The 23,039-nt window shown below is 39.7% G+C and overlaps 4 protein-coding genes across 6 annotated transcripts; 2 read left to right on the top strand and 2 right to left on the bottom strand.

The window, feature by feature from the left end:
• Positions 1-51: 51 nt before the first annotated feature.
• On the top strand, positions 52-1,704 carry LOC129749094 (sister chromatid cohesion protein DCC1). The gene is made up of 4 exons (XM_055743954.1): positions 52-181; positions 250-331; positions 398-1,455; positions 1,522-1,704. The coding sequence occupies exons 1-4, from the start codon at positions 165-167 to the stop codon at positions 1,619-1,621; spliced, it is 1,257 nt and encodes a 418-aa protein (XP_055599929.1). The 5' UTR covers positions 52-164; the 3' UTR covers positions 1,622-1,704.
• An 8-nt stretch (positions 1,705-1,712) lies between these two features.
• LOC129749093 (ATP-dependent RNA helicase DDX24) lies at positions 1,713-4,505 on the bottom strand. 2 transcript variants are annotated; one of them, XM_055743952.1, is made up of 4 exons: positions 4,210-4,505; positions 3,714-4,148; positions 1,982-3,654; positions 1,713-1,863 (listed from the first exon to the last, which is right to left on the bottom strand). In XM_055743952.1, exons 1-4 carry the CDS (start codon positions 4,420-4,422, stop codon positions 1,728-1,730), a joined length of 2,457 nt encoding a protein of 818 aa, XP_055599927.1. In that variant the 5' UTR covers positions 4,423-4,505; the 3' UTR covers positions 1,713-1,727. The 2 variants fall into 2 exon arrangements, with proteins under 2 accessions (XP_055599927.1, XP_055599928.1); XM_055743953.1 differs by having other exon boundaries at positions 3,714-4,145.
• Positions 4,506-4,898: 393 nt separating this feature from the next.
• Positions 4,899-18,739, top strand: LOC129749092 (uncharacterized). Of its 2 annotated transcripts, XM_055743951.1 has the most exons (6): positions 4,899-5,673; positions 8,739-8,859; positions 8,929-9,815; positions 9,887-10,687; positions 10,757-11,646; positions 12,402-18,739. In XM_055743951.1, the coding sequence occupies exons 2-6, from the start codon at positions 8,751-8,753 to the stop codon at positions 12,496-12,498; spliced, it is 2,784 nt and encodes a 927-aa protein (XP_055599926.1). In that variant the 5' UTR covers positions 4,899-5,673; positions 8,739-8,750; the 3' UTR covers positions 12,499-18,739. The 2 variants fall into 2 exon arrangements, with proteins under 2 accessions (XP_055599926.1, XP_055599925.1); XM_055743950.1 differs by having other exon boundaries at positions 8,739-9,815.
• Positions 18,740-19,263: 524 nt separating this feature from the next.
• Positions 19,264-20,952, bottom strand: LOC129749096 (DNA polymerase interacting tetratricopeptide repeat-containing, protein of 47 kDa). Its single transcript, XM_055743955.1, has 4 exons — positions 20,729-20,952; positions 19,717-20,474; positions 19,494-19,658; positions 19,264-19,419 (listed from the first exon to the last, which is right to left on the bottom strand). Exons 1-4 carry the CDS (start codon positions 20,870-20,872, stop codon positions 19,311-19,313), a joined length of 1,176 nt encoding a protein of 391 aa, XP_055599930.1. The 5' UTR covers positions 20,873-20,952; the 3' UTR covers positions 19,264-19,310.
• Positions 20,953-23,039: the final 2,087 nt, after the last annotated feature.

Genomic DNA, 23,039 nt, shown 5'->3' with positions numbered 1-23,039 from the left:
CTGGAGTGATGATCATTCTCGGTGTTGCACGTAACGAATTTTATACTCGTGCAAAAATTTCGGTTCCCCCAAAAAGTTGGCGCGATATTTACAGTTGGCAGTGGTCGGCGGTGTTGTTGTTAAAGGCTCGCTTTAAAACGGTTCAAAATTTAACTTATAAAACAATGATATTTAGCCAAGAGTACGTACTTGGCAATGTTCATTCAACATTCTGAAAAAATTAAAATTAATATTTCGATTTTTTTGCAGCTATCAACGGTCGGTAGAAGATGTTCATACGATTGTCAGATATGCGAAACTTGATAACAACAACCTTACCAACATCTCTCAAGTATTTATTTTTTATTAAAATCTATCAGCAATAATGAACGAGTTCATGAATGTGATTATTTTACAGGCAATCTACTATCCCCATGAAGATACTCCCGAGGATATGGTCAATCTGAAGCTTCTGGAGGCAGATGATCACATTCTAGAGCAAATTAGCTCAGGGAGTTCGGTTTCTTTCAAAGGTGCACTCAATGAAAAAGTGGTGCTCTGTACCGAGTCCAGGACCTATGAACTAAAAGAGGCTGAAATATCAAATAGTTTGCTTCTGGTACCGAAGTTGAAGCATGCTCAAGCCACTAGTCGATCACCGATTAAAAGTCCCAAGGGTGGAGTGAACACTTCGTTAGATAGTAGCACTGAGGAGACGGAAGAATTGGTCGACAGTGTTGATGAAATTGAACGGAAAGATGTGGTTAAGGTGTTTCACGATTACTTTGAATGTCGGCAGGTCAAGCCGAAATATAGGAAAATTATTGATCTGCTACGATTGACAAAATATTCGGGACCGGAGAATGAGCATCTGGTGGATCGATCATTGCTATTTCGCTTCAATCAGCTGCTGGATACGGTTCAATGTAGCAAGAATGAGTTTGAGGAAGGGTTGAAGAAATACCGAGCCATAGAGATAGAAGACCGGATAAGGATGCTGGACAATGAGTACGAGTATCGCGTTATTACTTTGATGCTGGCGTTCATTGGGGAGAATTCTTGGAAGTTGGATGAAATTGATAAGGCAACCACCATAGAAGCTCTCGAAGGAATTGTCCCGTACGAAATAGTTGATGGAATTTTTGATGTGTTTACGGAGAAAAGTGAACGAGTCCCGGAACGATTCCGGTATCGTGAAGAGCTAGTTTGCGCTTTGTTCGCCGAGAAAATTTTACAGCAAGGATTGAAGTTTCACATTGAGGAGTTTCTGAGCACCTGGCAGGAAACTTTACCTGAAGGGTTCAAAGTCGACGAAAAGTATTTGCGTGGTATCGGCATAATCGATCGAGATGGAAATGTTCCATGCGTTCGGGGTTTGAACGAAGCTGATTTGCCGATGAATTTACTCATTCGACTGACTACGTTGTTCAGAACCAAGGAACGATGGAATCTTGAGCAAATCGAACCTTACATTGAGTGAGTTTGTGATATGATAATATAAAAAATAAATAAACTTACCAGATGTCCTTTTATTCGTTTCAGATGCTTTACGACCCCCAGCCTTGGAGTGACATCGATTCTGGCCAAACACACGCGCTCGCTCGTCGTCAACGGCGTGCGAATATACGTTTCAAAACACTGATGCTATCATCCAAGGATCTGTTCTTTTGTTCTACTTCGAATAAAATAAATATGTTAGTGCTTTTATGTAACGAAAATTGAAAATATCGCACCATTCTGTATTTTTGTTAGTTAAACTTCTGTTTCTTCTTGTTACGTTGCTTCTTGAGCTGGGCATTTTCCTCGGCCACTTGGCGCACCAGCTTGATGGCCGATTGTTCCTTCTCCGCTGGAAGACTAACGGCAACTGCTGAAGAAGGGAATCTAGGGGAAAAACATTAAAATATCTACATATGAGTATAACAGTTTTTTTTTTGTTTGAATCCTGAAAAGACAGAGTCGATTCGCTTTAAGGATATCAAATGTCTAGACAGATACTTACTTTAATTCCACTCGATCCATCACGATTGGTTTGGCTAGTAGCTGACTGAGCTCGAGTCGGCGTGCCTTCATCTGTCGCTTTTCCCGACCCTTGGCAAGGCGTCGTTCTTCCTCCTGTTCGCTGTCCAAATCGGAATCGCTCTGGAATTGTTTGGCAACTTGGTCTTCCCAGACGCGCTCGTCATTGGACCGTCGCAGTCGCAAGTCCAGTCGCTCTATGTCCCGCGCCAGTTGAACACGTTGTTTGATTTCGCGCATCATCCGTTCGGATGTGGGGTAGAGGGGCAAATCTTCGGTGCGACCGAGGGATTGGTTCAGTTTTACGTAGTCCTTGGTTTCACTGGGTCCTATTAGGAGTACAGTGATGCCTTCTTTGCTGGCCCGAGCCGTGCGACCAGAGCGATGTACGTAATTTTCCGTGGTTTTCGGCACCTGATAGTGAATGACGTGATCTACGTTCGGAATGTCTAAACCTCGCGCTGCAACGTCTGTGGCAATCAGTATTGCCGAGGGATTGGCCGTAAAACGTTCCAGATTTTTCAGACGCTGGCGTTGTTGCATGCTTCCAAAAAGACTGAGTGGATCACAGTTCAGATAGGTAAACAGCGAAACGAGCCGTTTGACACAATCGATGGAGTTGCAAAATATCAGAGTTCTCCCGGGATGTCGCTGGAGAAAGTAGTACAAATAAAAATCTTTGTGCTCGGTTTTGCACAGAATTCTCGATTCGATCAAAGTGTGAGCTGTGCCGTGTTGCTGAGTTATGTCCACTATCTTAGGATTGGTCATTCCAATGATTTCGATCAGATGGTTCAATCTTTGACCGGTAGTCTCTTTCGTGATTTGAAATTTCTTATTTTTTCGTGCCTTGGCTGAAAGATGCTCAGGCAGATCATGATCCATTGTTAGAGTCGCAGAGAAGATATAATTTCTACGTAACTTGGTAGCCTCCTCGTTTTTATTGATCATCTCCAACAGCTGTTTAAGTTCATCGAAATGCCCTTTTTCCAACATTCGATCAGTTTCATCAATAACCAAGAATCGAATCTGATCTACTTTACAAAGGTGAGGATTCTTAGCTTGAATCAACTCCCACAGTCTTCCTGGAGTTGCAATCACAATTTCCGGGCATTGCTTCAGAATACGTTCCTGTTTGACTGTAGCCAAACCTCCGAAAACTGTCGCTATTTTTATATCCGTGTATTTACAGACAGCCTTCAAATGGTCGTTGATTTGAACCGCTAACTCTCGAGTGGGCGTCAAAATTAACGCATACAAAGGTTTAGTCAGTTGGTTTTTATCATTTTTCTCCAGCTCTTTTTCACTTAACACCGACCCATCTTTCGAATCCGGGAAATATTCCAACTCTTCCGGTGGAGGTGTCAGCTCGTGACCCTCTCGAGAATCTTCTTCATCCTCAGACACTTTTTTAGTACCTGAAGAACTTTTCGCTTTCAAACGATAACCATTTGATTTAAGTCTCATAATTCCTTCTAGCAAAGGGATTCCGAAGGCCAAGGTTTTTCCACTTCCCGTCTCGGCCGCTCCCAATATGTCCCGTTTCCCTAAAATCGCTACTGGTAGCGACAAGGTTTGAATTTCGGTAGGTTGTTGGAAGCCTTTATCGGCCAACGCTTTTATGATTATTTCCGAAACACCCAACTCGATCCATTTCTGAAACGATAAAAAAATTAAATTAGATTTGAACAGAAAAATTATCGGAAGTAACTAACAGAATACTCAGCAGATGAGTAACATTGCTCAGCGTCGAATTTTGTTTTAGTCAATCCTTCTTTATCAGATTTCTTATTTTTGCGTTTTTTCTTCTTTTTGTCTTTGGCCTCGTCTTTCGAGTTATTTTTCAACATAACAAATTGACCAGGAATATGGTCATCATCTTCATCCTCTCCTGAATCTTCCCCAGATTTCTCAGAAGCTTTTTTAGCAGGTTTTTTCTTTTTTGTCGGTTTATCGTCAAAGCCAGAATCGGATTCATCTGATTGATCAACGGGTTTGTTTTTCCGTAGCTTTTTGGAATCTTTCTTGGTCTTTTTCTTCCGATGATTTTCATCATCGCTGTCCGGATCCGGGGAAGCTTTACGTTTACGTTCAGCCTTGTCCACCGGATGTTCCGGTTCATCATCCAAGATGGGATCTTTTTTCAACTTCTTGAAGGAGAAAAAAAAATAATTGAGCGAATATTTAAATTTTAACTTATTTCATTCTTACCTGCTTCTTATCCTTAAGAACCAAGGAACGATCATAAGTTTCCAAGATCTCCAATCCTATCAGTCCAGCCAAGTCACCGCCGTCATCAGATATTACCGGTCCATCCAGTTTCACCGGTTTCCAGGAGGCTTCCGGCAGACTTTTGGGACCCTTTGGGGCTGCCGGGCGTTTCTTCATCATCTTATGGCGAAACTTCTTCGCTTTTTGCACCATTTTAAAGCGAAATTATCGAATAAAAGCTAAATTAAAGTTCCTGATAAAATCCGAATAGAAACCGCACTTTGCACGTGTTTACATGCGGTCGTACACTATCCTGATATTTATACGAAATTCGTGTAAATGGCTACCACTTTGATGCTTTTTTATCCGCCTTGGAAAACAACCAAAACCATGTAAATACTGGCAAATGCTTCCGGATTTTTCGTTTATTTTTTATAAAAAAAAATGTTAAGGACAATTTGTTGTAGATTTTCAGAGAATTTGGAGTTTCTAAAGAATGAAATTTAAAATAAAATCTAATTTTGAATTTTATTAGAGCATTTAAGACAAACGTTACCCCAAAAATATGTTCAACAGTTTCTCCGTGCAACAATTTGACAGTAAACTGGCTGCGTCCGTGCAATAACAAAAAAAGTCAGCTGTCAAATCGGCCTTTTCGACACCGAGGGGCCCTCAGCTTCGATTTTCGTCGACCATCGGTTCTCTCGGCTTTCTCTCCTCGACCGAACAAGGTGTGCGTGCGTCGCGCTGCTGAATCCAACATTCACTGGTGCGGAAAGAAAATTACCTGCATTAGTTAATTTTCCGTCGAATTTTCAAACATCAATTTGGCCGAGAAAGTCGAAGAAAATCGTAGCTTAATAATTATATTGCTAAAATCCGGTGCCAGAAGCTCAATTTAGCAACAAAAGTGACCCCGTCATCCGTTTCAGAAACGGGCAAACAGTGAAACGCGTTTTGTGGGAATAGGAAAATTTTTCACTTCGTGTACGCCATCTTATTTTCCGAATAAGGGGGCCCCATTGCAGAGCACCGATTTCTCAAGCAAGTATCACCCCAAATCGAATTCGTCGTCGAGAAGCAACAACAACAACAAAAAGCTCGGAAGATTTTGCCTCGTTGCTTCACATACCCTTCTCAAATAGTACGGTGCCCCGTTGTAAAGTATAGTGAGAGCTTGTGCTGGTCAGAAACATTAGAAATTCGACCATCGCGGTGCGGAAAATTCCTAGTGCAGGTTCAATTATTGCGCATACATTACACACGTTCGCACACCAAACGTTTGGAAGGAGCAGATAAAATTGTAACTCCTGGAGAGCAACAAGAAACACTTGCTTAAAATCACGTCGAAGTAAGAAGTATTATTGGTGAAAGTATCGTGATCAAAAGTTTTTAAGTGTTATTCCTGGTTGCATTGTCCGGAAAGCGTTCGGTAGTATTGAACGGAAGAGAAAGCTTGAGTAGGTAAGTTTGAAATAAAAATTTGCATATTTTAAAATTTTTTAACATTTCTGTTATATTTAATAGGTTTGGTGTTTTAAGTGAAGTATTCCATTTTATGAGCGAGCAGATTGAATTCAAGATTTCTTTTTTGCTGGAATTGGCTGATTTCCATTTTTGCTCAGCAAAGTAATCAATCGGAAAGTTGATCAAATTTGCGCATGTGTTTTCCCGAGACATGATATCTCATTTTTTCGCTTTTCTGCACCGGCTATAACGTCGCTTTTGCATGACCGAATGAACGTTTTCTTTCATGATTTATCTGCCGGACTAGTTGAAATGACGCTCTAACAAAGGATGCGTCTGTTAAATAATTATCAACGGCAGAATCGAAAGAAATATCAGTTTAATCCGAGGTCCTGAACGAATAACTTGAATTTGTTCCTCTGATTAAAAAAGGGGGTGAAAATTTGGGGGTTTCATTCATTCATGAAAAAAAAAGCAATAATGATATTTTCTGGGCTTTAACGGTAATGTCCTTTTAAGGAAGAATATGTATGTATCGATTTTTGTAAAGGGCCTATTGTTTTGAGAAAAACGCATTCGAAGTTTTAGAAAATATAATCAATTGCCTATTGCGCTGTATCTAATCAATATCCTAACTAACTATCTTAACGCCTTAAAGGTTGAAAGAATAGTTTCTACGTGATTGTTACGTAAAAATGAATAAATAGGATATTTTGCCCGTTTGTTTTCTCATTCTGTATCTTCGCCAAAATACAAGCGCCCTTTTGAAATCCAGAATGTTACAAGTAACCTCACTGAACATATTTGCACATTTTAACAAACCTTTCAAAAATCACTATTGTTTGCGTTTTTTTTTTGCCTTGCAAAGTTGATTGAAAATTTAAGAATGCGCTTTTTCGATCCCAAAATCACTATTGGCCTTTTTTTCGTGATGAAATTGGGAGGAGGAAAAAGCTTGCCAGATGAAAATAAACAAAAACTACTTAACGCCCTCCGGGATAAGTCGGAGCATCGTGAGTGATAAGTTCTTATTTTAAAACTCAAATTTTAATTCCTACATTATAATAAAAAAAAATAAAAGGGGCTATATTTTCAGATGTAAAATAGAAAGCTTTATACGGTTATGCTAGTAACTGTATTTGTTAACAATTGGTGCATTCACCCTTTTCAAAAATCTGCCGATTTCAAGATTATGAAATTTTATTAACGGATAGAAAGTTATAAGATATGAAAGATGGTAAAAATTAGCGAGAAAATGTATCTATCTGTATCTACTACTTCATTGTAGTTGCCACGCCTTGAACGAAAATTTGGTACAATTTCTCCTAACTTTCGGCCCGGGGGTACACGTCAAGAGCTTACTCACAAGCCAAGATATGACAAAGCAGAATAGGTAATTAGATTTTCGGATGTACACTGATGAGAAATAAACGGTGTGATAATTAGATGATAAAAAATACTAAATGAATAAATAAAAAACTACTGTAGGATTGTGATTCTCAAGAAAATTGCGTTACGTTCTATTTGAACGTTTCTTATAATAAGTTAAAAAGTTGCTTTTTATGCTGAACCCAAGTCGCTAAAATTAGTACAACTTCTTGGGGTGGTCGTTGAGCCTAATGACGAACGTCTTTGGCTTATAAGCCAGAGGTCCAGGGATCGAATCCCGCCACCCTAAATCTAGGTGAAGGAAATTGGGTAAGTCTTCGGATGTAAAATGATCACTTATACCCGGAAATGTTACAATGTAACGAAAAATGTAAACTCTTCTGAGTATAAAAGAATGCAAACTATCTCTCCGGAGCAGGCTTGTAATTGGTCACCATCGTTTGAATTTTTCCGGAGACAACCACCACACATCGTTCGTGACAATCGTGGAGAGCGCAATCGTTTGATCGGAGAGCAAAAAAATGTAAAACGAAATTTTGATCTTTTTTGTGATTAGTCGTTTGACTGTCATCCCTCTTGCGTAGATAATCGAGATAATCATTCCACATTGTTCGACCAACACATCCAAACATCACCCGGCGCTGCAGAGTGACGAATTTTTTTTTCAACAGGAGGGAGTGAATAGAAAAGATTGCATTTGCTTATTGAGTCTGTAAGTTCTGCTGCGTGAAAGAGATAGGCGATGTCGTAAACTGTCGGGAATGATGGTCGTTTGACCATCAAATTATTCCTCTCGTGTACCAAGACACGAAATTTTGTTCGACAATCACACAAAGAAGAATGAATGTCGTTTCGTTTGATGGTAGTCGACTGTTCGGCAAGTTTTCGGTCGCATTCGTTTAATGGCACGAACAATGATACTGATAAAAGCAGGCTGTGCGACTGTCAGAGAAAATGTCGATGGTTTACAAGTCTGCTCCGGAGTGTAAAAGAATTGTAAACTCTACGGAGTATAAACGGATACGCTGTTCATATAGTCTCAGTAACTGCCCATAATAGGAGCTAGTCGATAAGGCAGTTCCGAGTCGTGCTTAAAATAGCATCGGCGAGAAGAAATAGAAGAAGAAGAAGTACAACTTTTTTCTTTCGCCGTATAATTTATTGGTCTCATATTAACTTTTTTTTGTCACGTCAAGTCTTTTCGAACCGTAGGTACACTGCATCTCCGTGAATACCGGAAAAAACAAGTTCCATACATCTTCTCACGTATCTTTTTTCACGTCTTACGCCTCACTTTCAATTTTTCATATCTCACTGCTCTCGTTTCACGTCCCACCTCTCATATTTCATTTTTCACTTCTGACGTCTCCGTCTCATATCTCATCTCACACTTCACTTCTCTGGTCTCACCTCTAACTTCTCATGTATCAGGTCATAAGTACCGTTTATCATGTTAAATATCTGATGTCTCAGAATTCGTGTCTCAGAACTCAAGTCTCATGACTCCTCATGTCGGAGATCTCATTCTTCTCAAGGTCTCAAGTCCCTGGTTCCTCAGGTCTCGGGTTTTCTTTCTAAGGTTTTTCTGTAATGGAACACCTTCCCAAGCTTCGGACTTTCATCGGCCCGGATTATACACTTTTGGCTTAACACTTTCCTGCATTACCTTCCAGATAAAAACAAAGATGCAGTTCCAAGGCAACAGCCAACCACACCCGGGTGGTTTCCGTCCGCGCAGCGAGAAGCCGGACTTTTACGGCGGAGGTGCCGGTGGACCAGGCGGTGGTTCCGGAGGTAAACCCCATTTTATGAACAAACCTGGCGGTACCGGTGGGCCACCTTCAATTCCTCCTTTTAATCCAGGTTTCGGGGGACCAAAGCCGATGTACGGAGGTGGCGGCCCGACCGGTGGACCAGGGCAAGGCGGCCCGCGGGGATTCAACAAGTTCGGACAGAACAATTTCGGTGGGCCCGGCGGCATGGGAGGCATGCCACCCAAGAAGGATTTCGGCGGCCCTAAATTGTACGGTGCTGGACCGGGAATGGGCGGCCCAGGTAAGCCGCAGTTCGATCGACCTCTAGACACGTTCGGTGGACCGAAGAAGTATAACACAATGCCCGGTGGATATGGAGGTGACAGAGGACGCAACGGATACGGTCCGAAACCCGATTTTATGAGTATGAGCAAGGAGGAACGCGCCAAGGTTCAATCGCTGAAGGCCAAGTTCCCCGGACAGGGTCTGGTTAAGCCAATCTGGAAGGAGCTGGAGCCCTTCGAGAAAGATTTCTATGTGCCACACCCTAATGTGATGTCCAGGACCCAAGAGGAGGTCCAGACATTCCGCGAACGTATGCAAATAACCGTTATGGGCAACAATGTACCACACCCTACTCAAAGTTTCGAAGAAGGGACATTCCCGGATTCGGTAATGAACGAGATTGGCAAACAGGGCTTCCCGGCCCCAACAGCCATTCAAGCCCAGGGCTGGCCCATTGCTCTTTCCGGCCGCGATTTGGTCGGTATTGCGCAAACCGGTTCCGGCAAGACGTTGGCCTACATGTTGCCAGCCATTGTTCACATTGCAAACCAGAAGCCACTACAGCGAGGCGAAGGACCGGTCGTGCTGGTCCTTGCTCCAACTCGGGAGCTAGCTCAGCAGATTCAAACCGTGGTGCGGGACTTCGGTTCCCACACGAAACCTCAGATCCGCTATACTTGCATCTTCGGTGGAGCGCTGAAGGGACCACAGGTAAGAGATTGTTTTTATGCGTTTGTTTCCTTTCAGTATATAATTGATGTAAATCATTCGTATTATGGTAGGTTCGCGATTTGGAGCGCGGCGTTGAAGTTGTTATTGCCACTCCGGGACGTTTGATTGACTTCTTGGAACGCGGTATCACTAATTTGCGTCGTTGCACCTACCTGGTGTTGGATGAAGCGGATCGTATGCTGGACATGGGTTTTGAGCCGCAGATTCGCAAGATCATTGAACAGATTCGACCGGACCGACAAGTTTTGATGTGGTCAGCCACATGGCCGAAAGAAGTTCAGGCGCTAGCAGAGGACTTTTTGCACGATTACATTCAAATCAACATTGGGTCGTTGAATCTGTCCGCAAATCATAATATCCATCAGATCGTGGATATTTGCGAAGAAAACGAGAAGGAAAGCAAACTGCTGACACTGCTGAAAGAAATAGCCGCCGATAGAAACAATAAAATTATTATTTTCGTGGAAACTAAGAAAAAAGTTGAAGATCTGCTGAAGAATATAATTCGCGATGGGTATGGCGCGACTTCGATCCACGGTGATAAATCGCAGGCGGAGCGAGACTATGTGTTGCAAGACTTCAGGCATGGAAAGAGTACAATACTGGTGGCGACTGATGTTGCGGCTCGCGGTTTGGATGTGGAGGATGTCAAATATGTCATCAACTTTGATTACCCCAACTCTTCGGAGGACTATATTCACCGAATTGGTCGCACTGGACGTTGCTCGTCATTCGGAACTGCCTACACCTTCTTTACTCCTGGTAATGGTCGCCAGGCAAGGGAACTGTTGTCGGTTCTAGAAGAAGCTGGTCAACAGCCAACCAATGAACTTATAGAGATGGCAAAATCGGTTAGTACAGTGTTTAAAGTAGAATCCCAATAAACGTAAGAGAATAACATTAACATATTCGTATTTTAGGTACCTGGAGGAAAAGGTCGTGCACGTTACAATATTCGTGGAGCCTTGACTTCGAATGGCTTCGGTGGTCGAGGTCGTGAACCGATGATCATGATGAAGGGAGGATTTGGCGGACCTAAGATTTTCCCCAAGAAGCCATTTGAGAACCGTTTCGGTGGTCCCCCAGGAGGTGGTCCAGGAATGAATCGATTCAACAATCCCAATGGCCCTCCAAACAAGTTCGGTGGCCCAGGAAGCGGTGGATATCGTGGAGGCGACAATGGTGGCTGGAACAAGAATGGTGGAGGCTATCAGCAATCATCCCACCAGGGGCAACCTCAAGGAGGTCAGCACATGTACGAATCACATCAACAGATGCGATTCCCTCCGAAAGTTTATCAAAATCATCAGCAACAGTATGACGATTTCTCCAACCAAATGGTTGGAGGTCCACAGCAGGCCTTCAACGGCCACAGTGGAACTCGATTCTACCAAAACAAACCCCACCAGGGTGCTGGCGGACTTCAACAATCTCAACCGGGCGGTCCAGGTGGTCGCTACAATCCAAACAACGCTGAGGGTGGCCCGAAACCGCCATCGGCAGGTCGTCCACCTTATCAGCCGAATCAGCAACAGCAGCAGTTTAGCAACAACTATGCAACAGGCACCGCCAATCCCTATCCGCAATTAGCAGCGGCAGCCGCAGCAGCTGCAGCCGTTGGCGGAGGACAAACCATTCCGGCAGCTGGCTTTGCCACCGGTTTCGATCCTCTAGGGGGTGGTGCTATGGGAACCTATGCTTCTTCGTATCAAATCCCGGCAGCAGCGGCTTTCTATTCTTATCCAGCTGCAACGGGTCCACCACCACCGCCACAAACCCAGGCGCCACCACTTGTTCCACCGGTTCAGCAGTAAGTTGACTACGCATATTCTCCCAATAACTTAACATGCTACCATTCCCCCCCAATGGAATCTCTACATCACAACTAACATTACCAAACGTAGATTTATCAACCATATAGAGATCTGTCAGAGCCACAAAGCTACTACCATCGTTACGGTTTATTCGGAACGTTATGGCTCTAATCCCCTTATATTTATCTTAAGATGTGTGTTCTATAATTTTCTTTGATATGAGGTCATTCCTCTCTAAAAATTAAAGCATACAGTACCCACATTCAGTAGAATGTATATATATATATATATAGTGCGAGGTTCATTCAACATAATATGAAGAATCATCCATTCAAACAAGCACCCCAAACGTGCTGATTCTAATGAAACAAGATTAACAAATTTTCTATTCTCCATAACATACTTATAAAAATCATGTACTAGAATTAATATTTATTGAACGAAAGATCATTCAGATTTAAGCAGAAGAAAGAAGAAATGTTATGCATTTTCAAATTAATATTTAGTTCCTCCCCATTAAAAAAACGCAATTGAACTGATACCCATAGCGCAAACAATTACTACATTTTCCCCGGTGAAGGCTGACTTTTCATTTTTACCCCGGAAGATAGGCTGCGATAATAATAACCCCATTGTTCGTTGCCAATAACAATCCTCTACTAAATCGAAAATTTAACACGAAACCTAGAGACAAAAAATGTGACCATCTGTTCTATTCCCCCTTCTTTTTTTCTGTTATTTCTCGTTTCAGAGCTGACGATGTGCGACAGATGGGTTTGTACTCGCCGAACGGTGGACTGGTAGTATGTCCAGTGGACACGGACTTTCAAACTTTTGTTCCAAACTAAACGAAGATGCACTGGTGAAGAATAACGTAGGTCACAACGAAACCGCTACTAGCCTAATAACTACCATTTTATTGCTACAAACCAATACTATCACAACTTCTGCTAACATTACCGCTTCCATTTTTTGCTACTACTGTTGCTAAGGTGTTGCAACTTTAATTTTTTTCTTCTACCATAACAATATTCCAATATTACGATATATCCTTTAACATGGAAAGAATTCCTCATCATTTGCAAACTAGCATGATTTAATTTATTTGCTATTACACCGAACATGGGAGTATGTTTTGAATTCCAAAATGGAAAATTGATCAAAGCCGGGACTACATATCGGAAACGATCGATATATTGTGCGAAGTGATTCAATCCAAACATTTTGAGCTACAAGAGAGCTGTCGAATTGCGATCATCAGCATATAAGGGCATCGTTATTTTTTATTCGTACATAGTTGAATCCTGGTGTATGAACCCAATTCAACACATTTAAGAAGTGTTTCCAGCCCCAACTGGAACGACCGGAAGCTCTGTCTCTCTAGTTCGGATATTGGTGTATCTTGCTTAATTGCTGTCTTAGGTTATTAATAGACGGAATAACCTTGTCGAAATTTTGCAACCTACCTAGAACTTACGATCGGGAATTTTAATCTGTGTTTTGTGATTGCGTATCGTATGTACATGAAAAGTATTTTATTGTTTCTTATTGATGTAATTTTGTCAGATTATAGTTTCTGATGTTTCTATGCTCGTTGCTAGACAACAACATTTGAAATTTATAAACCTTAAGCCTGAGACTTGAAATATGAAAGACAGAAAACGATTAAGCTAGAACAAATTCAATACATTGAAATATCAAAACTAAGAACTATGGATTTCAAATCGAAGTATAATGTTAAATAATTGGAAAAAATATATATAAACCTGAGCCAAATAAAAAAAATGGAACAAGTGAACAAAGCAATTCAGTCCATTTCAAATTATTGAGTTATTATCCATTCTAACTTGAATTGAATGCGTTTCGTCCAATCCACCAGTTTAATAATACTTAAACAGATCAACCCGGTCGCTGTCAGCTTCTGAACATAATCGTGTTAATTGAAAAGTTTAGTTTTGATTTCTTATGAAAAAACTACAAAAAAAACAACAGCCAACCACTCTGATAACTTGAGGGAGAGTATATTTTTAAATTTACCTGTCGTAAACATATGCTTTATGGGGCAAAAATGCAAGATATAAGCCAGTAGCCGAAAATTGAAAAGAAAACACAAATGTAACTGAGAAAAGAGAGACGGCGAGCGCCTGAAAACTGAAGAAGCCATAATTTCACAAATACGGAAGAAATTTCCCGTGGACAAGTTAATGACACTTAAAACTAACAATGATCAAATGCAAACCACGAAGTAGTTTAACCAGTAAAAAACGCAATCGTTCGGATCGAATATCAATGATAATGATTAAGAGAAAATCCAGGAGAGTAAGTCCGAGATAAGAGCTGTGACAAATGTTAGGTAAACAATAAAAAAAAGAACTAAACAGTTCGAGTCAATCGCAGGGAAATGAAACCTGAAGAAGAAACAAACAGATGTTAAGACACAAACAAACACAATGAAGGCAAGAGACTTGAAAACTTTTTTGTTTTATTCCCTTGAATTTGTGATATTACTCGCGTTAGACTAAATGCAAACACATTGAACAAAATTATACCAAATGGTATAAACATAATTTCGTTTCCGTTCTAAAACCAATTAGAAGAATTTATATTGATGCAAGTGTGGTTTAAAAAAACAGGACCCGCGTTGGCACGAATTCCCTTCCGCTGACTAAGACACTAAATGTGGATAAGCATAACAATCAGATTGAAACGTTGTAAAAACATGTATTGAAGAGTGCTCCTTTCCAATTCCGAAGAAAATCAATTGTAAAGAAAAAATTCTTTCAAATAAAAGAAAAATTAAGTTAACAAAAAACACGACGCTAAAAGTTTCGTGCCAGCTAATACCAATGAAAATATCGCGAACTCATGCTATTTACAACATTTCATTTAGCCAAGTAGAATCTGTTCAAAGGGTAACATTCCTTCGAAGCGCAAATTTAGTTGTATCGAATATTGAACCGGCTAGCGCTGACCGCGGTCTCATTAAAATAGTAATTTTCAAACAATGCACTCACTTCAGTACCTGTGTTTTTGAAACTCAAGAGACTAACTGAAAAAAATATATGAAATCAAACTAACGTTTGGCAATCTTAAACTAGAAAAAAAAAACATTTAAGTGGAAGCGAATGAGTCCTGCTAAAACGCAAACGGAAAGACGAATTTTAATTTCCAGAAACTAAAACCAATTTGATAGTAATCTATTGGACGCCCTGCAAAAATGTTAAGTGATAATAGAAAAAAACAGTAATCAACATGCATCAGTTGAAGACAGTAGTAGTTAAACAAAATCGCAAGTGAAACAAGGATTTCCTTCACACTAAAATATACAAACTTATCCATACACACGTGCTAAAATGTACGGCTGATAAAAACAAATCTAGTCCAATTCACAATTGTTTTTGTATGATTTATTTTCTATATGTTCTTTAAACAAAAACCATTAAGCCAAAAGAGTTTTGTTGTGCATTTTAAATGTGCAACGATTTAAGATACCATGACTGCAAAAACAAGACCGAGCGTGGCGATCGCTCGATAAATGTATATCGTAGCGAGTTTTTTCGCAGTTTTGTTAAAATTATTTTTACATCTCATCGTATATTTGTGTACCATGTACCCGAATAGGAAGACGAAAGACTATTGTTTTTCTCTTCTTATTTAGTCGAAAAACGTTCTTGTGAGATAAATGATTCGAGGAACATATTCTATTTAGAGGTGCTAGTTGTTGATAAACGAGCACACAGAATCAGAACCGAGAGTGAATGAGAATGAAATGTTTGTAGCTAGATGAAGGCTACAATGACTAAAACACTAAACTTTGACGAAGTGATCTGATTGCGATACTACCCTAGACTATGTGGATCAAACTATTCTGAGTCCACTGTTCTTTGCTCGTGAATTTCACGCGGATTAACAGTATTTTCAACACTGCATGCCCAAAAAGGAAGAGTGTGCACACGTTGATGTGGAAACGTGGTCATCGGATTCGATGATTTTGTGGGACAATTAACCTTAGATAAGGTTTTCACAAAAGATAAGTAAAGTGGAGGTCAATCTGAACGATTAGGAAGAATCTGTCTTCCTAAAGTCCAATCTGTGCAAAACGTTCAATATAATAGTTTCAAATTGATTTGAAAACAATGGTTTTCCGCTTACATACCTAGAAAATATTCTAAATTCATTACTAAATTATTAAGGAACTCTCGAATAGTTTACTTCTGATCGTCTTGCTACGCGTTTCTTTTGAAGCGACTGACCTTTTAGTTGACAATTTTATGTATTGTTCCTAAAACCACAAACTAATCATGTTCCTTTGTATCAGAGTCTTAACAAATCACTGAAACCCAGTGAAGAAAATAGTACATTGCACAGATGGAAATTCAGACTGAAGGCTTCCGTCTAAACCAAATTGCCTTTAATGAACTGTGATCGTATCAATCTCGTCGCGTTCCTTTTTCTCATCTCACATATACACATATATACATATAAATTCAAAATATTGAAAAGTAAATCTTACTTTTTTGTGATAGCAAATTACATGCGACCGGATCGCAGCCGAGTGAAGCTCTCATATTTTCATAGAACACGCTCTAATTCACCGGTATGCGTCCTTCATTTAAAATTTCATTTTATGTTGTAATTTGAATCTGCGAAAAATAATTCGTTGGTCTAATTTTTGTTATTTATCTACACTACAACAAAAAGAAAGTTTATAATTACTAAAACACTACATTCATGTGTGATTCGGAGTTGTTTACGCTCTGGCTGACTGATTATTGTTGTTTATATTACACTAGTTAGAGAAAAAAAGAAAAACCAAGCAAAAGCAAATTATCTCATACATTTGAATCGACGCTAGCAATGTATGCCTAAAGTATTCATATCGATACAAAAGAAAAAAAACGAAATCCCTTTCCACAATTAAGTTCTCTTTATAGAAACGAAACATTAAAAAATGTGAAACAAAATTAAAATTCGTCACATGTTCCTAGGGATAAAGAATAAAAACCACCACGCGGTTAATTTTTAGTTCTCATTTAAGCTATAGTAATCGTTATCGCCAATCGGGAAAACAAATGAGAAGTATATTTAACGTAGACGACCGGCTACTTCTCGAACCTTGTTCGATGTAACAATACGGACTAATGAATATACACAAATATTGCAATAAAACAAAAAAGTTAACCGAAAAACTTTCTTTCATGGTACCGATAGAGCAAAACCAATTTTACATTATACAAAAAGCACTGATAGTCAAATGTTGTGTATGTTTGTCTCAAACAAATCTCAAAAGAAAAAAATACGCAGAAATCTTTATTAAAAGAAACCGAAGTCCAACCGATGAAGCAAAATCGATTATTATTCAATCTAAGTTGAGTTTGCACAGCGGAAAACATAACGAGAAAACAATAAATCTTCCCACCATCAGCTGTAGGAAATAGAAACGAATGGTGAAGAGTTATAGATATGTGTTGTGCGCCTATTATTGAAACTGACAACCAGAAACATACCAATGGTAGTGCAAATTCTATTCAATTCGCAAGATTCGTAAACTCTTGCCACTCTTTATTGGGTGCGAAAACTGTGATCAAACCTGTTTTTTCTTGATAATCGATAAGTAGGAATGAAATGAGCCAATGCAAATGAGTGTTTCCCGCGAAAATTGTCGGAAGATATCTAACAATAACGACGACTGCTAGTATCCTGAATACAATTAGTAAGAGAACCGATAGGTCAACAATTGATTGCGGTGCAAGAGATCTCGTATTCTAGGATTGCGTATCAAGGATTTTTCGGGATACTGAAAGATAAAAAAATCACTCATTTCAATTAAAACACGCATTCGCATCAGGTTAGGAACGAAACACATAAACGAAACCATAGTAAAATCATTATCAAATTGAGACAAGCTCGTATCTGTGAAACTTTTTTTCTAGGAAAAACAATCGTTGAAAACAAGTGGATCTACGACACTTTAATGAACTTTCGACAAAGTATCATTGCACGCAGATCGCAACTGTGCATCCACGCCACAAACAGATGATAGGGTATTTTTTGTACTATTTTATAAGACCGCGAAACATTTTTATTGAATTCCTTGAAAAGTGATTCCCACTTTCGCCAAGTGCCACAGGTGGATTCTGTTCTACCCTGTGTTAAGACATATACCCTCTAAAACGAGTATAGAAAAAAAACCCAGAAAACTACTGGAAACGATAACAGTGGTGCATAGAATGAGAACTACAATTTTTACACTAAAACATTGTAAAAACAGACGAAGGAGGTTTATGAAATGAAAAATTAAAAATAAACGAACGCTCGCCTCTCTGAAGGAGAAAATAACAACCAAAATGTTTTTGGTAATTCAAACAGAACATACTAGAACGAAGAAAACGCGGAAAAAACCAAATAAACCAGAAGAATAAAATTGAAACACGTGGCAAGTAAAATCGAATGGATTTATACAAACTAATCGCAGCGTTTAGAAGCTAACATAAAAGAAAATCTATTTACGAAGCTAAAGCAAACAGAAAACGCTATATTGTTCTTGCACACACGCAAAATCAGACCATGAAAATTCTACCCTAGGAAGTTATTCACACGCAAATAGAAGCAAAATCAATTGAATGCATATTTTATTTTCCCTACCACTGTTTTCTTAATCAGAAACAGCATTACACCTTATGTTGTGAAGAGAGAAATATTATAATAATACTTTAATTATATGTTTATTTGTAAAATGCATACGAAAGCGTGACTGTTACTAAGAAAACCGAGCAAGAAAACAGGCGCATTTCCGTGAACCACTATTACTACTACGGAATCATGGAATGATTATCTTAACGCCCAAAAAACCATACAGACAAATATGAATGGTGCGGGAGTTTGATGATACCTGCTTAGAGTATAGGCGTGGGAAACGAAAGAAAAGAGATCGGAACAGAAGACGGGAATGGTGGAAAAACCGTTCCTCTGAGTATGTAACCTTATGAATGTAATCGTTTGATGAATTCAACACATAATTATTATAACCTGAAAATGATGATGATTGAAACATTAATAAATAATCATGTTTAATGGGCAAAAATTAAATCATGTTTATGTTTTTAAAGTAGAACAAAAGAAACGGATAAGGTTTGAAGATGGCATCAATACAATACGCAAGTAGTAATGGAGGACCCAACAGTTAATCGATACATACGAGGACAATTCCTACGAGCACCGAAAGAATATCTGCAGGTGAAAAATCTTTTGTTGTAATAAATCTAGCGACTCTGACCTTAACCCAAGGAAAATAATGATGGACGCGCTTACAATTCCGATATACAATTTTCCATGTGTAAAAGTGAGAACTAATAGCCTTCACTCCAATTTCAATCAGATCTTCTGTTATCTTATGAAAATCATTGTAAAAGTAGAGAGCAAGCTTTATTCTATTTAACTGGCCCAAGCCCAATAACAGCCGGCCGAAATCGATCCAGCAAACTAATGTTCTTAAAAGCAAATATATTTAAGAGTGGGATGAGCAACAACAGACTACAATACCGAAAAAGCATCATCTCTTTTCCTTATACTGAAATTTGATGGAAGTTCTTTCGATATATTCAATATTTTTTCATGAACATTAAATTTCATTTTTTTTTCAAATATAAAAACTCAAACCTTAATTATTCAATCGTAGCGGAATCCTAGTTTGGTTGAGAAACTCTTTCTCGTAAACCGATGCCTTCGGTAGTATGTAGAATGTTAGTGTACCATCGTAAACATAGAACCTGAAAAATAAAAAAATCATGTCAATATCAATAAGCACCAGTTCATATTCTTTTTAACAGACTTCCATACTTACGTTTTTTCTTGCAATAACTGTTTAATGGTGTTTGCAGTTTCAACTTTGAAAACACGCCCTGCTAGTCTATTTTCGTAGTATACATTCACACAGGTAGGAGTGTACAGTCCTTCTTTGTCGCATTCGAGGGGCTCTTCGAACAAGTTGATCAAAACTTCGTCTAATCTGTTAAATAATTTAAATGATTTATAAAAAGTTAAATAAAACAATAGAATGATCTTACGTGCACTCTTCGGACAACTGCTGCTGAAAATCGCTGCTCAGAAATTGCGGATAGCAGAACACCGTCGGCCAGTGCAGCACTCCATTTCCATCTGCTGTTACCATAAAATCTTCCAACGGGGCCAGGCGTGGCCTCAATTTGTTCGGTTTGTCCAAAACTCCTGGCTCTTCGAATTTTATACCTCGCTGACGGAGCTGCTCCACTGTTTGGGTCTGTTGTTCCAACTTTTTGCGTTCTAGATGGGCCAGTTTTCGACTGTCTCGTTCCTTGGTCAGTTTCTTATTGACAACATTCTTCCTCAATTCTAGCGCTTGCAAATTTTCAGAATCATTTTTCAGAATCTGATCGCAAAGCTCCGTGCAAAGGTCGTATTTGTCCAGCAGACTAGCGCATTGGGCCGCCCGCCAGCGAGCTTTATCGTAGTCTGGTTTAAGTTCGAAAGCTTTTTGGGCATCCAGTAGAGCCGATCGGTAGTTTTTAATGAAAAAATGTGCTGCACTACGATTGTTGTACAGTATCGATTTGTAGTCCGGATCGGTTACGTTGAACTTCAACGCTTCCGTGTAGCTTAACACGGCCATACGAAACTGCTTGTGTTTCATGTAGAATTTCCCGTCTTCCTTGTAAGCGTCCGCAAGTTCTTGGGCAGTGTTTTCCTCTGGATCGTACTTCAGGTCAGCGAGGCCTTGCATCAAAGGGCTGAGCTCTTCGCCCGGTTCGGGAGGTTTTTGCATGAAAAACGGGTGTTTGGCCATTTCCTAAAATAGCTCAGTTCTATAATTCATCTAAATTCGATTTAAAATTATTACATTTTATTTGATTTTATGTAAGTAAATGTATCTTTCTATTTGAAAGCATGGGTTTTAACACGTGCGCTATTTTGGTAAAATGAATAAAGTAAGTAATACTCTAAAAATTGTCCCACAGGACTAAAATTCAGGAAATCTGATGTTTTTTTTTTAATAATCGCCTATTCATAAATGAATCCATTCAAAATAAACGGCGAACTTACTTCCTCCCAGCGGTCTTCGGGCCATCCTTCGGTATATCGTCGCTTTTCCAGACCATTGATGAAATCATCCAGTTCCCGATCCAGTTTGGCTGCTAGCTGCAGACGCTCTTCATCTGTCATGTTGGCTTTTTCCGTCTTTTCCATTCTCAGTTAAATAAAACAGATTTTACAGAATTGCAAGGAATTATTCTTCTTCTTCTTCTTCCTTCTACTTGAACTGCTTGCAGCATCGATGATCGCCGCGGCAGTTCTGGATTAAGGGCCAGTAACTTAGACTATATGCCCTGTGTTACAGCTTACTAGAGTTTATAAATCTGCTTTGATTTCGTTTAAGAATTTTGCTACTTGTTCGTAATGTGATATGTTTCTTGATTTGAAAAGTTCTTCCAAGTTCGAATATTTGTTGTTAAAATCGTACTTCAATCTCGATGATTCGAAACGTGGGCAAGCGAGGGTTACGTGATTGGAAGTTTCAGGTTCTTGGCATAGTTCGCAGTTAGCATCGTTCCGAATTTTCATTTTGGCTAGCCAATACTTGGAGAAGTCATGGCCAGCCATCAAGCGATTCAGTAGTCGGACGTCCCTTCCTTTTAAATCTTTTCCCACGTACCATGGAACCGTGGAAAAATCTGGTTGTATGGAATAAAAAGTCTTTCCTTTTTCTAACGAGTAATTTTTGTACCATTCTGTTGTGTGTTTGGCAAGAGACTTCTTTAAGAAGTTGAAACCGTCAGCCAGCATCATGTACATGTTGTCAATCACCTGATTCGACTGGAGACCATGCTTGGCTAATGCATCAGCCACCTCGTTTCCTCCAATCGATACGTGGCTTGGTATCCATTGGATGGTGATTCGATGTTTTGAGCAACTTCGGAGGATTTTTACAAAAACACTTTCAACTTCCCTGGACTCTAGTGCATTGAGAAGCATCATGCAAGATGCTTGCGAGTCGGTGTAGATGACGGATCCTTCGAGACACTGCTGTTCAATTAATTCCGTTGCCTTTAGAATAGCGATCAGCTCCGCAGAGGTAATGCTGGTTTCCTTCTCGAGACGTTGAGATAATCGCGTTCTTGTTTGTTCAACAAAGACTCCAACACCGCAAACGTTTCCATCCTTTGAGGCATCCGTGAAAACACGACCACGACCTCGATATCTTCCATTCATAACGAAGAGTGCCAGTTGTTTCAGCCTCATGGGGTTGGAGTTCTGTTTTGAACCCGTTAAGCCTTCCAAAGTCGGGAAAATGTCTACACCATGCACATTTTCGAAGCGTTCGGTCGATTGGATACAGTCAAATACTTCTTTGTTCGTCCAGTAAATTCTTTCTTGGTAAGTGTACTGGTGCCATTTACTTATATCATCTGGTAGTTGGATTGTTTTTAGTTGACGAGCGATTAAATTGTTTCTTGACATGTGTCGACATATTTCCTTCGAAGCAATATATGCGTGCCTAAGATCAACTGGCTCTTGACCGCTCAGGGCTACAAGCACGTTTCTCGGTGTGCTCCTGGTAGCTCCCGTGACCTTTCTAAGGCATTGGTTATTCACCACTGCCAGAATATTACGATTGGTTTTGCTGGAGTTGTTGTATACTGAGCTACCGTAGTCCATTATGCTCCGGAAGAGTCCCCTGTGTATCTTTATCATCGATTCCGGATGAGCGCCGTGTTTTACACCATTAAGTACCTTGATCATGTTTAAGCGGTCTTGTACTTTCGATCGCAGATCTTTTATGTGTATCCCAAAACTGAGGTAGCGATCAAAAATTATGCCCAGGTACTTGTGACATCTTACAGATTCCAACAAAGTACCATTGAGATGTACACTTAGCTGTTTGTTGCCGTGTTGGAACAGTATTGTTTTGGTTTTTTCTGGGTTAATAGAGAAATTTAGTGTTCTGGCAGTTTCAGCAAAATTGGCTAAATATGCTTCTCCGATTTCGTTGAGAGTTTGCAAATGCTTTGCTCGAATAAGAATCCCGAAGTCATCCGCATATTGAACGAGCATCACATCTGGATGTACGATTTTGTGTAAGTTAATTGTATAGACGTTAAACAGGGTTGGTGACAAGACATCCCCCTGTGGAAGACCGTTATTGATTGTCCTTGATAGCGTCTTGTATCTCATATGAAAATTTATTGTCCTGTTTTTCAGGAATGACATAACCCAACGAAGCACTTCATGTGGAACCCTTATATGTTTTAAAATCTCCTCCAATTTTTCCACCTTGATCGCGTTGAAAGCGTTTGACAGATCGACACATATCATGGCAGTTGTGAATTTGTCTCGCTTACTTTGTTTCAGCCAG

The sequence above is a fragment of the Uranotaenia lowii genome, chromosome 2 (genome assembly GCF_029784155.1).
Source record: "Uranotaenia lowii strain MFRU-FL chromosome 2, ASM2978415v1, whole genome shotgun sequence".
In the NCBI taxonomy this organism is placed as follows: domain Eukaryota; kingdom Metazoa; phylum Arthropoda; class Insecta; order Diptera; family Culicidae; genus Uranotaenia; species Uranotaenia lowii.
This window is presented reverse-complemented; position numbering and strand designations above follow the sequence as displayed.

What these genes read in the sequence shown, in the direction of transcription:
- LOC129749094 (XM_055743954.1), top strand. An exon ending in ACCTTACCAACATCTCTCAA is followed by an intron (nt 332 to 397) that starts GTATTTATTTTT and finishes ATTATTTTACAG; the next exon opens with GCAATCTACTATCCCCATGA. An exon ending in CAAATCGAACCTTACATTGA is followed by an intron (nt 1,456 to 1,521) that starts GTGAGTTTGTGA and finishes TATTCGTTTCAG; the next exon opens with ATGCTTTACGACCCCCAGCC.
- LOC129749093 (XM_055743952.1), bottom strand. Translation starts at nt 4,422, where the DNA reads ATGGTGCAAAAAGCGAAGAAGTTTCGCCATAAGATGATGAAGAAACGC. An exon ending in TTCTTAAGGATAAGAAGCAG is followed by an intron (nt 4,149 to 4,209) that starts GTAAGAATGAAA and finishes TTCTCCTTCAAG; the next exon opens with AAGTTGAAAAAAGATCCCAT. An exon ending in ATGGATCGAGTGGAATTAAA is followed by an intron (nt 1,864 to 1,981) that starts GTAAGTATCTGT and finishes TTTTTCCCCTAG; the next exon opens with ATTCCCTTCTTCAGCAGTTG.
- LOC129749092 (XM_055743950.1), top strand. Translation starts at nt 8,751, where the DNA reads ATGCAGTTCCAAGGCAACAGCCAACCACACCCGGGTGGTTTCCGTCCG. An exon ending in GAGCGCTGAAGGGACCACAG is followed by an intron (nt 9,816 to 9,886) that starts GTAAGAGATTGT and finishes GTATTATGGTAG; the next exon opens with GTTCGCGATTTGGAGCGCGG. An exon ending in CTTGTTCCACCGGTTCAGCA is followed by an intron (nt 11,647 to 12,401) that starts GTAAGTTGACTA and finishes TTCTCGTTTCAG; the next exon opens with AGCTGACGATGTGCGACAGA.
- LOC129749096 (XM_055743955.1), bottom strand. Translation starts at nt 20,872, where the DNA reads ATGGAAAAGACGGAAAAAGCCAACATGACAGATGAAGAGCGTCTGCAG. An exon ending in CCGAAGACCGCTGGGAGGAA is followed by an intron (nt 20,475 to 20,728) that starts GTAAGTTCGCCG and finishes GAGCTATTTTAG; the next exon opens with GAAATGGCCAAACACCCGTT. An exon ending in CAGTTGTCCGAAGAGTGCAC is followed by an intron (nt 19,659 to 19,716) that starts GTAAGATCATTC and finishes ATTATTTAACAG; the next exon opens with ATTAGACGAAGTTTTGATCA.